Below are 15,590 nucleotides of genomic sequence, written 5' to 3'. Positions count from 1 at the left end.
CTTTTACCTGTTTACCTGTATTCTCCTGTATTTTTTAAGGGGGTTATTTATATACTCCTTAAGGTCTTTTATCTTTTCATGAGATTTGATTTTCATGTCTGCTAGTTTATCTGGGATTTGCTTTGTTGGGAGAACCAGATTTTAATGGTATTAAGTGGAATTGGATTCTTTTGCTAGTATCCTCACACTTGTCATCCACCCTCTGGTTATCTCTGTTGTTAACAGGCCATGCTCTCTCTGACTGCAGATTTTCCCTATTGGGAACCTGGGATCCCAGGATGGGCCTGCTAGGATTCAAGCTTTCTATGGGTTTGTGATGGAATCTAGAGTTGCAGGTCAGAAGTATGATGTGTCTCCAGCAGGTTGGCTAGGCACTATATCTGCTGTCCTGAGGGTTTCCCAGTTAAACATGTATAGGGGCAAGGCTTACCTGTGATCCTGCTTATTATGTACCTCCTAGGAATCAAGCAGTCTCTGCATGTGGACATGGGCAGGGGGTGCTAGGGAACCTGATCTGCTCCTGAACCCAGTTGTGCACTGGATGGATGATGTATCTCTTGGAGGGTGGTTGGGGATCCTAGTTATGCCAAGTATTGGGGTTGGGGGGAGGTTCACCTCTGAACCTGGTTGTAATGGACCTCATGGAAATCAAACTGTCTCTGTGTGGGAGGAGTTCTGGAGAGTTGGCTCTGCCTCAAACAAAGTTCTGGGCCAGAATTGTATTCCATGATTTCTCTTGAGTAGAATGAAATTCTAAAATATTAATGCATTTGAATCCTTGTATCTTTTATTTATTCAGCTGTAGTGATAATTCCTTTTTATTTTGAGAGTTTAAAAAAACACTGATATTGGGCTGGAGAAATGACTCAGTGGTTAAAAGCACTGACTGCTCTTCTGAGGGTCCTGAGTTCAAATCCCAGCAACCACATGGTTGCTCACAACCATCCGTAATGAGATTTGATGCCCTCTTCTGGTGCTATACACTGCATAGCTACAGTGTTCTTAGATATAATAATAAATAAATCTTTAAAAAAACACTGCTATTGTTTGTCTTTTTAAAGAAAATGCTTTTATTTTCTCAGATATACTTCAGAATATCTTCCTGCATCTCTTTTAGGTCCTCCCTTTCCTAAAGAACACCCTACTGAAGAATCACATGAGAGGCCACACAGATATGGATGGAAAAAATAACTTAGATTCAGAATATGACATTCTCAATTTCTGGAATTTTCCAAAGGGTCTTTCATTAAAGGTGAAAGTAGGAAACTTTTCTCCAAATGCTCCCCATGGTCAACAGTTGTTTTTATCAGAAAAGAGGATACAATGGCCTATAATGTTTAAAAATGTGAGTTGCATTTTATCTCATGGCTTTGACTTTCATTAAAAATATAATAATTTTCAGGACTTAACCATACATGGATACTTATGTGGTACCGATCAACATTCAACTCTCCACTGGGAACATCACATATAAACAGCAAAAATAGAATACTTAATCATTCTTTGACTCTGATGAATGGAAAACTTTATTTTAAAATTTTAATAATATCCACATGTTTCTTATGAATGAAATGTCTCTTAAATTACATCACTGCCTCAAAACACTGAGAGGAGGTTTGTGTTGCCACCCAACCTAAGAAATTTCAATGAGATTTAAAGTGACCTTTGTTTCATTCGTTTTTAAAAATGTAGACTAGTGTGTGTGTGTTATACTTTCTTTGCTACTTCAGATAACATGTTGACAAAGCATCAGAATGATATGTTGTTTTGACTGACAATGTGAGCCTGCAGCATATCATACTGCGAACAGAATGCTTTAGGGGACAGAGGAAGTGATAACATCACATTCAGGACCAAAATCAGAGATGAAAAATATGATTGCTCCACTTTTATCTCCTTTTCTTTCTCTCCATGACAGTAGTCAGTGAAATACTGGCACCCATTTGATGGTGGCTCTTTCTAATTCAGGTAAATGTGTCTATAAATCTCACAAAAAATCTCCACAGATTGCTTCTGTGATGAATTCAAGCCCTTTAAAGTTTTCAATTAACCCACATGCATTACCACATCATATAAAAGGCCTTCCCATAATATCCTGTAGTAGAGAATCTGTAAGTTGAATCTGAAGTAATAGCATAACCTTGTACAACACTACTTTAATGACCTACTCTTAACAACAGCTCCATGTATTGGACAAAGATTTAAACATTTGAGCTGTGTAGCCCAAAATCTGATAAAACTAATAATACCCACACCCATATCCTTATTGTAAGTGTAAGTATTGCAAATAAACTGTTTGATGATACTCAGAAATAATGTATTTATTTGGATTTCTCATAAATATCCAAGCATTTGCTAATACCTGTCATTTCTCTCAGGTTCCTCAGTCTGTGTGCAGTGAGAGCTGTAGACCTGGATTCAGGAAATCTGCCCAGGAAGGCAAGGTTGCCTGCTGCTTTTATTGCACTCCTTGTGCAGACAATGAGATTTCCAATGAGACAGGTAAAAACAGAAAAGACAGTGACTATTCTGACTTGTCCAGTGTAATCTGCAATACATAATCCAGTAGAAATGGACTAGAGAGATTTAGGAGATACAGGTTTATTTTTCCTTGATTCAAATGTGAACATTGCTTTTCTTTTTATTTCTGTTTGAAAGAAGACACACTACAGATAGAAATTATCCTTGATTTACATGGCTGTTAAATTGCACATGTTGTTCCCTGAAGTGAATGACCTTGGCCAAAAATCAGGGGTCTATATCAAGTTCACCATGAACACAGTGTATTGAACACCATTTCTATACATTTTTAACGTATGCTCAGTCACATGTAGGATTCACTTAAAGCTTGGATATTTCACATCCTATTTATGACTATTCTAAGTACAAGTACTTTTGTTATTATTGTTATTGTTACATAGCAAGTGACATGAGAGTTCAGTTTAATTTCCCTACTATATATGTTTTATCTCTATCCTGGCAAATTTCTTTTGTTTTACTGAAAAAACATTTTTAATATTTCTGTCCCGATTATTAAACATAGACTCTTTATACAAAATAAAATGTGAATACAGTTCCCCTCCATCTACTTCTCCTAGATTCTCTCCTACATTCTCTCTCATCCAAAACCACTCCTTAATAGTCTCTCATTAGAATAGGCTTCTAAGAAATATAAATGAGATGTAACCAAATAAAATATAATAAGGTGAAACAAAACCCATTACGTTAAAGTTTGAGAAAACAAGACATCAGAAAAATAAAATCCTTCAATGTTTGCAAAAGAATAAGATACTCACTTCTTTATACATTGAGTAATGCAATACAAGTCCTGAAATGAAACCTATGGAATATATGCTGAGCATCTAGTGCAGAACTATTTAGGCTCTGTGATTCCCGCATTTGTGCTTGTATATTCATTATGAGCACTGCTTAGTTTTCATAGATGGCCTTGCTCTGTTGGTGTTATTTTTGTCCCTCTATCTCCCCACCTCTTTCATTTCTTTCATTTCATTTCTTTCTGTCTCTCTGTCTCTCTGTCTCTGTCTCTCTGTCTCTGTCTCTGTCTCTGTCTCTGTCTCTCTCTCTCTCTCTCTCTCTCTCTCTCTCTTTCCTTCTTTCTCACCTTCCACTGAGTCCCCTAAGTTCTGAGAAGACAGAATAGATAGAGACACCTCACTTAGGGATGTGTATTCCAAGTGCTCTTGCTATCGCTCTCCTCTCCCCCTCCCTCTTCCCTGCTTCCTCCCTCTCCATCTCCTTCTCCCTCTTCTTCTCCAACTCTGTATAATATCTAGATGTGGGTCTCTGTATTTTTTTCCTTTCTACATCAGGAGTACATGAGGGAGTCTTCCTGATGGTGGGTGAATAAGGCACTTATCTATGACTATAGCAGAATATAATTAAAAGTTGGGGCTAGGTGTGAATTTCTGAGATATCATACCAAGAGTGGTTCAGGTTTACAAGTAGCATAACTTGAGAAGGTTAAATTATTCTATCAAAATATCCTTCATGATTTGAGAAATTAATATATCTAGTACCAATACAAAATGAGCAGTGTGTAGTGAATATAGAATTAGATTTAAAAAATAGAGGTTTGTCGGTTTTTTGGTTTGGTTTGATTTGGTTTTGGTTTTGTTTATTTTTTGAATTTACAACCAATGTAGAAAATATACAAGAAACACAGGCTTGTATCCCTGTTATTTCAGAGATTTTGATATTAGTTTTTTTTTTTAACCATACAAAACATGAAGCAGCCAATAAATGAAAAAGTTCTTTGGTGTTCTATCTGTATAAGGTCCTGAAGTATTGCTGTTGGCCATCAAGAAGAAATCCATTTATTGAAAAGGATTTGTTTGGGGATAAAGAATCATCCCATATAAAAGCCATATTATATGTATTGAAAATTCTAAAATAATTTTCAGGGAAAGATTCAAAAGCTCTGTGACTGTAGTTTTGGGGTGGAATTCAAAGGGTTAATATCCAGAGAAAACTCATTGAGCAAAGATGGCTTTCTCCTAATTGTGGGTAGTAGAATTATGCTTAGCTGCTAGGTCTGCTGGTGAACTGGCTGATCAATGAGAGGTGTCAGATCAGGTAGTCAGGCACTCAAATCAGAAAGACAGCATAAAGTCAGAAGATTCAAGCTGCTGGAAATGCAACTAAAAGCATACTGGGGCCTTTCCACTGAACTATCAAAAGGTTTTACTAAAGGGTTCATACTTTTTCTTTCCCTGGCCAATTCAGTAGCATAGGTTTGAGAGCCCTTGTTAATAACTATAAAAATGGTTGATCAGAGAAAGAAAATATTGGAGAATATGATGTAGAGAACTATATTTAAATTCTCCTTCTTGTAATTTAGTAATATGTCTCTTTAATGTTTGATGAGATCTTTATACAGTAGTTTATCCTTGTGGTTTACATGGAATACTTATAGAGTAAAATGTTCCCGATAAAGCACAAAGTGATTGTAAAAGACAGGGGTATAAACAGGAGTATTATCTGACCTCAAGGCTTTAGGTTATACTAGAATTTAAAAGCAGAGGAAAAGATTTGAAACAACATGCTTATAGGCCTCTGATGATTTGGCAGCTGCCATATTGACACGTGAATAAATTTCTATACATAACTGACCATAAGTCAGCTTTCCAAATGAAGTGATATCAATGAAATCTATCTGCCTTAAGTCACCAGGTTAAGTCCCTGAGGATTTACCCCAATGAGTGAGTGTAGTAGAAATGGAGGATTCTCTTACAATGCTTTTAGCTGCTTGTTTGGATTGATAAAATTGATACCTCAAAGCAGAGGTATTTTGATCATGTAAGGTATTGGTTTGATCTTCCAGTTTAATAGCAGAGGGCATAATCATCCCTGAATGTCTGAAAGTCTGTTTCCTTCATGGATGGAACTAGGCAAGAAATATGAGCCCTAGAAAATCCAAATAAGAAAGGGCAAAGGACTTTAGGGAATAAAATTTTGTAACTTTTTTTTAATAATAAAAATATTGTGGATTTAACAGAAGGCAAAGCTGCTAATTCAATCTAAGGAAACAATGAGGAAAACATATTGTAAATCAGAAAACAAATCTAAAAATCTCCCAGCAAAATTTGAAGAAAAGAATAATTGCTGAAACTACAGCAATTAATTCAAATCTCTGAGCTGTGGTTTCCTTAGTCCTACATGAATGAATCTCTTGATATATAATTTTTTGCAGCTCTTCCTTTAGAGAGTTTTCTGTTAAATCTAAAGCTGCCTGCTGTGGCAAGGATTCCTGAGATACCCTTGAGGGAAAAATTATTGGATATAACTTTAGAAGCTGTAAAATATTATGTGATGGAAACTGATCTAGTATTTGTCCTGTAAAATTAATGAAGTCAAAATTTTCGAGACCAATAATATTGGTTTTACCCTAAGTTTCTAGCCTATTTAGTCTCTGGTATGTAGTTGTTCAAGTAATGCCACAAATATGTTCGATCTTATTGAGTAGACCTAGAATCATATCAATTATTTCTTGGTTACTCCCTAAAGGTTTGTGCCATCATTACTCTAACATAGTTTGTCAGCAGAACTAAATATAGATCAAAACTTGGGTAATTCAATTAGTGCTTATGCTCATCTTTAGGTATAGTCTAGAGTACCTTTTTGTGTCATAGACACTATAACATGTCATGGATGATTAATGTAGTACCATTTTAACCACTCCCTATTCAATGGGTTATGCCACATTTTCTTCAGAGTTAGGGCCTTGCTACCTGGTTGTGCAGAGCATCCTATTTTCATGGTAACAGCCTATATTATTTGGAAATTTGATGGAAACTTTTTAGTTAATAACTTAAATTCATAAAACCCAGTCCTGGCATTAAAGTCTTTATTTATACAGGTTTCATAGAATAAAGACAGACTAATGATTATCCAAGAAATACAGTTTATAAGTTTCATTTTTCATCATGTTTTCAGGGTTACTAGTTCAATCCCAATTATAAAGTTGCAATAGAACAGACTTTATTTTTATTATCAGCCCTATAATTCCAATTTAAGGAATCCAAAAACTGTATCCTACAAAGAAAACACATTTATTACATGACAGTTTTATTTTAGTGTGGAAGTCTTTGCAGTTTTAAAGCACTCCAGATATACAGAAATTAACTGAACCAGTCTTTTTATGAATAGCAAGTACCAATACCTACCTCCTTTTATTATTCAGTGTTGCACCTTCTATGTTATAAAGTAGGACAGAGGTTATTTTTTAGTTAATGTATCTCATTAACTGAGTTCTATTCTTCCAGGGTTGTACACTGGATGATGTCCTATCTTTAAAAAAAATGTGGATGACCCTGTGTTTAGGGCATAGGTGTTCAGAATTGAGATATCATCTTGGTAGATTTTTTTTTTCTGATGAAGTGTATGAAGTTTCCTTCTCTATCTCCTTTGATTAATTTTTTTGAAACTGAATATTATTAGATTTTAGACTATTTACTCCAGCTTGCTTCTTGGGACATTTTCTTGAGTTAATGTCTATATTCATTGCTGAGCTGTTCCTTTTTTTTTTTCTGGTTTTTCGAGAAAGGGTTTCTCTGTGTAGCCCTGGCTGTCCTGGAACTCACTTTGTGGATCAGGCTGGCCTCGAACCCAGAAATCCACCTGCCTTTGCCTTCCACATGCTGGGATTAAAGGCATGTGGCACCACTGCCCAGCCAAGCTGTGTTTCTTTTATTCAGAAGAATGATAACTCCTGTTTTCACATCAGTTCTGTCATCCTATGTCTTTTTATTAGGGAACTAAGCCCATTGGTGTTGTGTTAATGACCAGTGATTCTTTTTTTTTTTATTTTTTTTCATTATTATTTTCTTTATTTACATTTCAAATGCTATCCCGAAATCCCTATACACCCCCAACCCCTCTTCCCCTACCCACCCGCTCCCACTACTTGGCCCAGGCCTTCCCTTGTGCTGGGCCATATAAAGTTTGCAAGACCAAGGGGCCNCTCTTCCCAGTGATGGCCGATTAGGCCATCTTCTGCTATATATGCATCTAGAGACACAAGCTCAGGGGGTACTGGTTAGTTCATATTGTTGTTGCACCTACAGGGTTGCAGTCCTCTTCAGCTCCTTGGGTACTTTCTCTAGCTCCTCCATTGGGGACCCTGTGTTCCATCCAATAGCTGGCTGTGAGCATCCACTTTGGTGTTTGCCAGGCACTGGCATAGCCTCAAAAGAGGCTGCTATATCAGGGTCCCTTCAGCAGAGTCTTGCTGGCATGTGCATTAGTATCTAGGTTTGGTGGCTGATGATGGGATGGATTCCCAGACGGGGTAGTCTCTGGATAGTCCATCCTTTCATCTAAATTTTGTCTCTGTACCTATATCCTTTCATGAGTATTTTGTTCCTTATTCTAAGGAGGAATGAAGTATCCACACGATGGTCATCCTTCTTGGTTTTCTTGTGTTTTGCAAGATGTATCTCGGGTATTCTAAGTTTCTGGGCTAATATCTGCTTATCAGTGAGTGCATATCTAGTGACTTCTTTTGTGATTGGGTTACCTCACTCAGGATGATATCCTCCAGATACATCCATTTGCCCAAGAATTTCATAAATTCATTGTTTTTAATAGCTGAGTAGTACTCCATTGTGTAAATGTACCACAGTTTCTGTATTCATTCCTCTATTGAGGGACACTTGGGTTCTTTCCAGCTTCTGGCTATTATAAATAAAGCTGCTATGAACATAGTGGAGCATGTGTCCTTACTACCAGTTGGAAGATCTTCTGGGTATATGCCCAGAAGTGGTATTGTTGGGTGTCCAGTAGTACTATGTCCAATTTTCTGAGGAACCGCCAGACTGATTTCCAGAGTGGTTGTACAAGCTTGCAATCCCACCAGCATCTGTTCCTCTTTCTCCACAACCTCGCCAGCATCTGCTGTCACCTGATTTTTTAATCTTAGCTATTCTGACTGGTGTGAGGTGGAATCTCAGGGTTGTTTTGATTTGCATTTCCCTGATGCCTAAGGATGTTGAACATTTTTTTCAGGTGTTTCTCAGCCATTTGATATTCCTCAGTTGAGAATTCTTTATTTAGGTCTGCACCCCATTTTTTAGTGTGGTTTTTTTTTTTTGAATTTCTGGAGTCCAGCTTCTTGAGCTCTTTGTATATATTGTATATTAGTCCTTTATCAGATTTAGGATTGGTAAAAATCCTTTCCCGATCTGTTGGTGGCCTTTTAGTCTTGTTTACAGTGTCTTTTGCCTTACAGAAGCTTTGCAATTTTATGATGTCCCATTTATGACCAGTGATTCTTAATTCCTGTCACTTTGATACTGGTGTGTTTGTGTGTGTGTGTGTGCCTACCTTCCTGTTGGTATGGAATCACTTACTTTCTTTGTTTTCTTGGAACCAATTATCCTCCTTGGGTTGATGATTTTCTTCTAGTATTTTCTGTAGGACTGGATTTATGGGTAGATACTGTTTCAATTTAGATTTAACTTGAAATATCTTGTTTTTCCATTGGTAGCTATTGAGAATTTTTCTGGGTATAGTAATCTAGGTTGGCCTCTGTGGCTTTTTAGAGGTTACAAGATATTTGTCCAGGTTCTTCTAGCTTTTAGAGCCTCTGTTGGGAAGTCAGATATAATTCTGATAGACCTGTCTTTGTATGTTGCCTGGCATTTTTGTCTCACTGCTCTTAATATTCTTTATTTGTTCTGCACATTTGGTGTTTTGAATATTATGTAGCAGGAGGATTTTCTTTTCTGGACCAGTACAGTTGGTGACCTATAAAATGCTTTTCTGTTTATAGTCATCTCTTTCTGCAGTTTTTTTTTTTTTGGGGGGGGGGGCGTTGTTCTTCTATTATTAGTATTTTAACCAGATTTTTTTTATTATTTCATTCTTTCTTTGAAATTTATTGCTTAACAATTTTCTCTTTATTTTGTAAAATTTATTTATTTATTTACTTTACACTCCCCGTGTCCACCTTCCTACTGCTCCACATCCTATATCCCCTTCCCGCCTCCTGTCTCCATGTGGATGTCCCCATCCCCCATGCTACATGACCTCTAAACACACTGGGGCCTGCAGTTCCTTGAAGGTTAGGTGCATCATCTCTGAATGAACACAGATCAGACAGGCCTCTGCTGTATGTGTGTTGGTGACCTCATAACAGCTGGTATATGCTGCCTCTTTGGTGGTCCAGTGTTTGAGGAATCTTGGGGCTTCATATTAATTGACACAGCTGGTCCTCCTATGGGGATCACACTCCTCCTCAACTTCTTTCAGTCTTTCCCTAATTCAACAATAGGAGTCAGTTGCTTTGTTCATTGGTTGGGTGTAACTCTCTGACTCTGACTCTTTCAGCTGCTTGTTGGGTCTTCTGGAGTTCTGGGCCTTGGAGCTGGGACTCTTCACCTTCTTCTATTCCTATTATTGTTAGGTTAGGTGTTTTCATAATATTCCAGATTTCCTTGGTGTTTTGTGTCAAGAATCTTTTAGATTTAATGTTTTCTTTGACTGAGGTATTGATTTCTTCTTTTGTATCATCTATGCCTTAGATTCTCTCTTCCATTTCCTGTATTATCTTAATGATCTACTGTTTCTGTACCCTTCTCTAGGTTTCTCCAGAATTCCTTCAGTTTATGTTTTATTTATTGGTTCTACTTCTACTTTCAGATCTTGCAGAGTTTTATTCACTTCCTTCACCTGTTGAATTTTATTTTCCTGTGTATCATTAAAGGGTTTATTTTTTTCTTCTTCAGAGACCTCTACATGTTTGATTGTATTTTCCTGTATTTCTTTAACTGATTAATTCATTTGTTCTTTAAAGGCCTCTATCATCTTTATAAGATTGAATTTAAGGTCATTTTCTTGTATTTGAATTGTGTTAGGATATCCAAGGCTTGCTGTAGAAAAAGAAAGATAGCTGTGCTCTGAAGGCAACATATTCTCTGGATTTTCTTGATTGTGTTCTTTAAAGGAACTTTAGTTATCTGGATGGCTTTGCTCTGGATATTCCTGTTGTAGTAAATATTGGGAGAGGGATGGTCCTGGTGTGGCAAGCCTCCTGGCGTTGTATAGTTCTGGCTCTTCAAATCTGTATGGTCCAAGATTTGCATGTCTGTATATCTCAGGAGCATCAGATTCAATGAAGCTAAGCAGTGAGTTGATGGGAGAAAGGATTATCCACTGGAATAGCAGGCTGCTCAGGGCAGCTTGGCATGCTCCAGAGGACTCAGCAAGCAGGGAAGATGGGACAAGAAGGGAATTTCACCTGCATATCTTAGACTCTGTGGTCTAACTAAAATGGAAGGGAGGTGGTAGGAAAATAGAGGTCCAAAAGGTATAGGAAGTAGCTCAAGTCAGGTAGGCTTTTTCCAGAGGACTCAGCAATCAGGTGACTATATGGTTTTTTAGTTAAAGATGGAAATCATAAATGTTTAAAAGCAGAGAATTCAAAACTTGTTTTTTTTTTCTTTTTTTGAGAACCTGGAAATCAAACTATATCCAAATGTAACAACATGCTAATATGAAAGAATTTATGATTCAAGATTTTAATGGTATTTGTTGTTTAAACTCATTCAGAGTATGAACTAAATTAGAGGACGCAATGGATTCAATGAAAATAAGTAAATATTTAAATCTGAAAAAAATAAATGAATTTCAAAAATGTATATTCTATAAAACATGTAATCTAGAAATAAAAACCGTTGTAAGATGATGCCAGAGTCAAATTTGGAGTATACAGTATAATTCTGCAATATTATGACTTATCAAATAGATAAATAATAGATAGAAAAATTCTGAAAAGCATACAAAAGCATATGGAAAACACTGGTCGTTTTTAAAAATTTATTTGTGTCTATATATGCAACGAGGGTAGTAAATATTTGAAATGATTCAAAGAGTATGTAAATACTTCTAAGATAATGAAAAAGGGTGATTCAAGAAGGATTTCAAAGAGCTGCATCTGAGTATCAGCTTAGGAAGAAAGGGAAGTCCTGGGATTGATTCACACTTATCTTCATTTCTGCACAGATATGGATGAGTGTGTGAAGTGTCCAGAAAGTCACTATGCAAACTCAGAGAAGAACCACTGCCTGCAGAAAGCTGTGAGCTTTTTGGCCTATGAAGATTCCTTGGGCATAGTTCTCACGACCACAGCACTGTGCCTATCTGTGCTTACAGCTATGGTTCTTGTAGTCTTTGTGAAGCACAGACACACACCCATTGTCAAGGCCAATAATTGGACTCTCAGCTACACCCTCCTCTTGACACTCATCATTTGTTTTCTCAGTTCTTTGCTGTTCATTGGCCAGCCAAACTCAGCAACTTGTATCTTGCAGCAGACAGCATTTGGAATTTTTTTCACTGTGGCTCTCTCCACAGTGTTGGCCAAAGCTATTACAGTGGTTATTGCATTCAAGGTCACTGTTCCAGCTAGAAGGGTGAGACAGTTAATGATATCAAGAGTTCCTAATTACATCATTCCCATCTGCACACTCATCCAACTTCTCTTCTGTGGAATCTGGCTTCTTACTTCCCCACCCTTCATTGATCAAGATGCTCATGCTGAAGATGGTCACATCATCATTTTTTGCAACAAGGGTTCAACAGTTGCCTTCCATTGTGTCCTGGGATACCTTTGTTCCCTGGCACTTGTGAGCTATACCCTGGCCTTCTTGTCCAGGAATCTTCCTGATACATTCAATGAAGCCAAATTCCTGTCATTCAGCATGCAAGTGTTTTTCTGCGTCTGGATCACATTCCTCCCTGTCTACCATAGCACAAAAGGAAAAGTAATGGTGGCTATGGAAGTCTTCTCTATGTTGGCTTCCAGTACAGCACTCCTTAGCTTGATCTTTGCCCCCAAGTGCTACATTATTTTATTAAGGCCAGATAAGAACGTCTGTCTTGACATTAGGCATAAATCCCATTCAAAAAGAAATAGTGGTTTACATTTTATTAATAAATCAAACTAAGATAATAAATTAAATACAATGGTTGAAAGCAGTGCCACTCCATTCTAAATCTCTTATTTATGTATAATATGATGTGATTCTGTTGGTTCATAATTCTTCACATTAAAATCTGTACTGGAACTATGATTTTTATTTCATATTTTAGATTCATCTTACACTTTTTTCTGTAAGGATATATTACAATGTATCCTTTGTTGGCCTGTCGTTCAGTATGGCATAAACAAATATGTGTCTGCCTTCCTCTACCTAAAAATCCCCAGGGCTTAATATGTGCCATCATTTGAAGCAATGCTGTGTTTATTTTGTCCTTCTATGGTTAAAAAAGGAAATAATAATTTTTCTGTGATTGATTTCATTTGTTTTTGAACTCCTGAAAAATCTCTTTTATTTTTCTGTGTAAATTGAACATTATAAGAGCAGATTGTCTGTCAAGCCTCAATTTAACAGGTCCCTTTTTTTATGTTTTTGAGAAAAAATTCATGGTTTAGAAAGACAGTAGAAATATTTTGGTATTTTGATATCTCATGATTTTGTTATGAGAGAAAAATGAAGCCTTATGATGTGGAGTATTGCTTAGAAATATTCAGCTCAGGAAAAGAATGTGAGTGTTTCATAGGCTGTTTTGATAACAGTGCATTGGGGTAGAAGCAAGTAGGATGGGCTCAGTTTACCAACAGGCATTAGGGAAAATGGTATTCCTAAAATTATACAGCAGAATAATATTGATAATATATAGTTCATTGGAAAAATAAGTCATTTTCTTGGAGAAGTATATGTCATAAATAATTGACAGTGGAAGCTAAAATATTATTTAAAATAACTTCTGAGGAGACTTTGAACATTATCATATTAACAATGTTTGGATATTTAGTACCCTTGAGAAATACTATGGCTCTGTGAAAAAAAAATTAAACTCTCTTATTCAAGTAATATCCTAATTTCCATCAATGCAAATCAGCTTATCTAATGTAGTTTGGACAAGTCAAGTCCCTTATAGTTTTTCTGATAGAGGGTTTGCTATTTTTATGGTATAATTGAAAAGGTAGGATTTCAGAGGCACAGTAGATGGTCTTAACTTCATGGACACTGTTGTATTTCTGAGGCAATGTAGAAAGAGTGAAGGCAGAAAAAGACCAGTCTGCTCTCAGCATAAGTGATTATTCATTTTCAATAACACTGATAAACTGTCTCCACAAGGGGACTCATAGAGATGAAATTTTAATTGCAGATTCAGATGCCTACACAATCATCTCACTTCCTGTTCATGTCTTCACATATGTCTATTAAAGTTAATAAATTACCTTGTCCTGACTCCCATGATGTATGTGGTAGTTGGTAACTGATTTAGAAATGACAGGAGGTCAAAATGGGTTATAGGTTCAACATTGAATCAGTAGGTATGAGCAAACCTAAGTAGAATCAAAAATTCCTTGACTTGGTATAAGTATAAACACTTACCAAGCCAGGGTGACCTGATTATGATCTGAGGGAATGCTTAGGGAAATGGATGGAATTATAAAGTATGATCCTGTGTGATTTTGCCCAATAACAAAAGAACGCCCATGGTATGCACTCACTGTTAAGGGGATATTAGCCCCAAACTCAGAATACCCAAGATAAAATCCACAGACCACATGAAACTCAAGAAGAAGGAATACCAAAATGTGAATGCTTCAGTCCTTTTTAGAAAGTATTTTAGAAACAAAATACTCATGGGAGGAAATACAGAAATAAAAGTGTGGAGCAGAGACTGAAGGAAAGGCCATCCAGAGACTGCTACACCTGAGAATCCAACCCATATAAAGTTACCAAACCCACATACTACTGTGGATGTCAACAAGTACTTGTTAACTGTAGCCTGATATAGCTGCCTCCTGACCCCCCCCCCAAAAAAAAAAAGGACCAGGGCCAGATTATTTTAGTGCAGGATTCTATTACACCTTCAGAGAAGATCTATTACCAATACTCCTCAAACTATTCCACATAATAGAAACAGAAGAAAAACTAACCAATTCTTTCTATGAAGGCGCAGTTATGCTTATACTTAAAGCACACAAAACCACAACAAACTAAAAGAACTTATGAATATCAATGCAAAAATACTCAATAAAATACAGGAGAACACAGGTAAACAGCTAGAAGCCTTTAAAGAGGAAACACAAAATTCACTTAGAGAGTTTCAGGAAAACACTACCAAACGGGTGATAGAATTGAACAAAACCATACAGGATGTAAATATTGAAGTAGAATTGATAAAGAAAACCCAAAGGGAGACAACTCTGGAGATAGAAACCCTAGGAAAGAAAACAGGAACCATAGATGGAAAGAAATCAGGATACATAGATGCAAGCATCAGCAACAGAATACAAGAGATGGAAGAGAGAATCTCAGGTGCAGAAGATTCCATAGGGAAAATGGACACAACAATCAAAGAAAATGCAAAATGCAAAAAGAACCTAACTCAAAACATCCAGGAAATCCAGGACAGAATGAGAAGACCAAATCTACGGATAATAGAAGTAGATGAAAATGAAGATTATCAACTTATAGGGCCAGCAAATATGTTCAACAAAATTATAGGAGAAAACTTCCCTAACCTAAAGAAAGAGATGCCCATGAACATTCAAGAAGCCTACAGAACCTCAAATAGACTGGACCAGAAAAGAATTTCCTCTCGACACATAATAATCAGAACAACACATGCACTAAATAAAGACAGAATATTAAAAGCAGTAAGGGGGAAAAGGTCAAGTAACATATAAAGGAAGGCCTATTAGAATTGCTCCAGACTTCTCACCAGAGACTATGAAAGACAGAATATCCTGGACAGATGTTANACAGACCCTAAAAGAACACAAATGCCAGCCCAGGCTACTATACCCAGCTAAACTCTCAATTACCATAGATGGAGAAACCAAAGTATTCGCTGACAAAACCAAATTCACACATTATCTTTCAACGAATCCAGCCCTTCAATGGATAATAACAGGAAAACACTAATTCAAGGACAGAAACTACTCACTAGAAAAAGCAAAAAAAGTAATCCTTTAACTAATGTAAAAGAAGACAGCCACAGAACAGAATCCCAACTCTCACAACAAAAATAACGGGAAGCAACAATTACTT

The 15,590-nt window shown here is 36.7% G+C and overlaps 1 protein-coding gene across 1 annotated transcript in view; it reads left to right on the top strand.

Moving 5' to 3' along the window:
- Nucleotides 1–15,590, top strand: part of LOC110315845 (vomeronasal type-2 receptor 116-like) — a 51,427-nt gene that overhangs the window by 20,365 nt on the left and 15,472 nt on the right. The window contains exons 4-6 of the mRNA XM_021189795.1: nucleotides 1,118–1,345; nucleotides 2,379–2,502; nucleotides 11,521–12,444. Of these exons, the coding sequence (XP_021045454.1) occupies nucleotides 1,118–1,345; nucleotides 2,379–2,502; nucleotides 11,521–12,444 (1,276 nt within the window). The remainder of the gene's footprint in view (nucleotides 1–1,117; nucleotides 1,346–2,378; nucleotides 2,503–11,520; nucleotides 12,445–15,590) is intronic.

This window comes from Mus pahari, unplaced genomic scaffold (genome assembly GCF_900095145.1).
Source record: "Mus pahari unplaced genomic scaffold, PAHARI_EIJ_v1.1 scaffold_4761_1, whole genome shotgun sequence".
NCBI classification, from domain to species: domain Eukaryota; kingdom Metazoa; phylum Chordata; class Mammalia; order Rodentia; family Muridae; genus Mus; species Mus pahari.
Note: the sequence above shows the minus strand (reverse complement) of the source record. Positions and strands in the feature narration are given on the sequence as shown.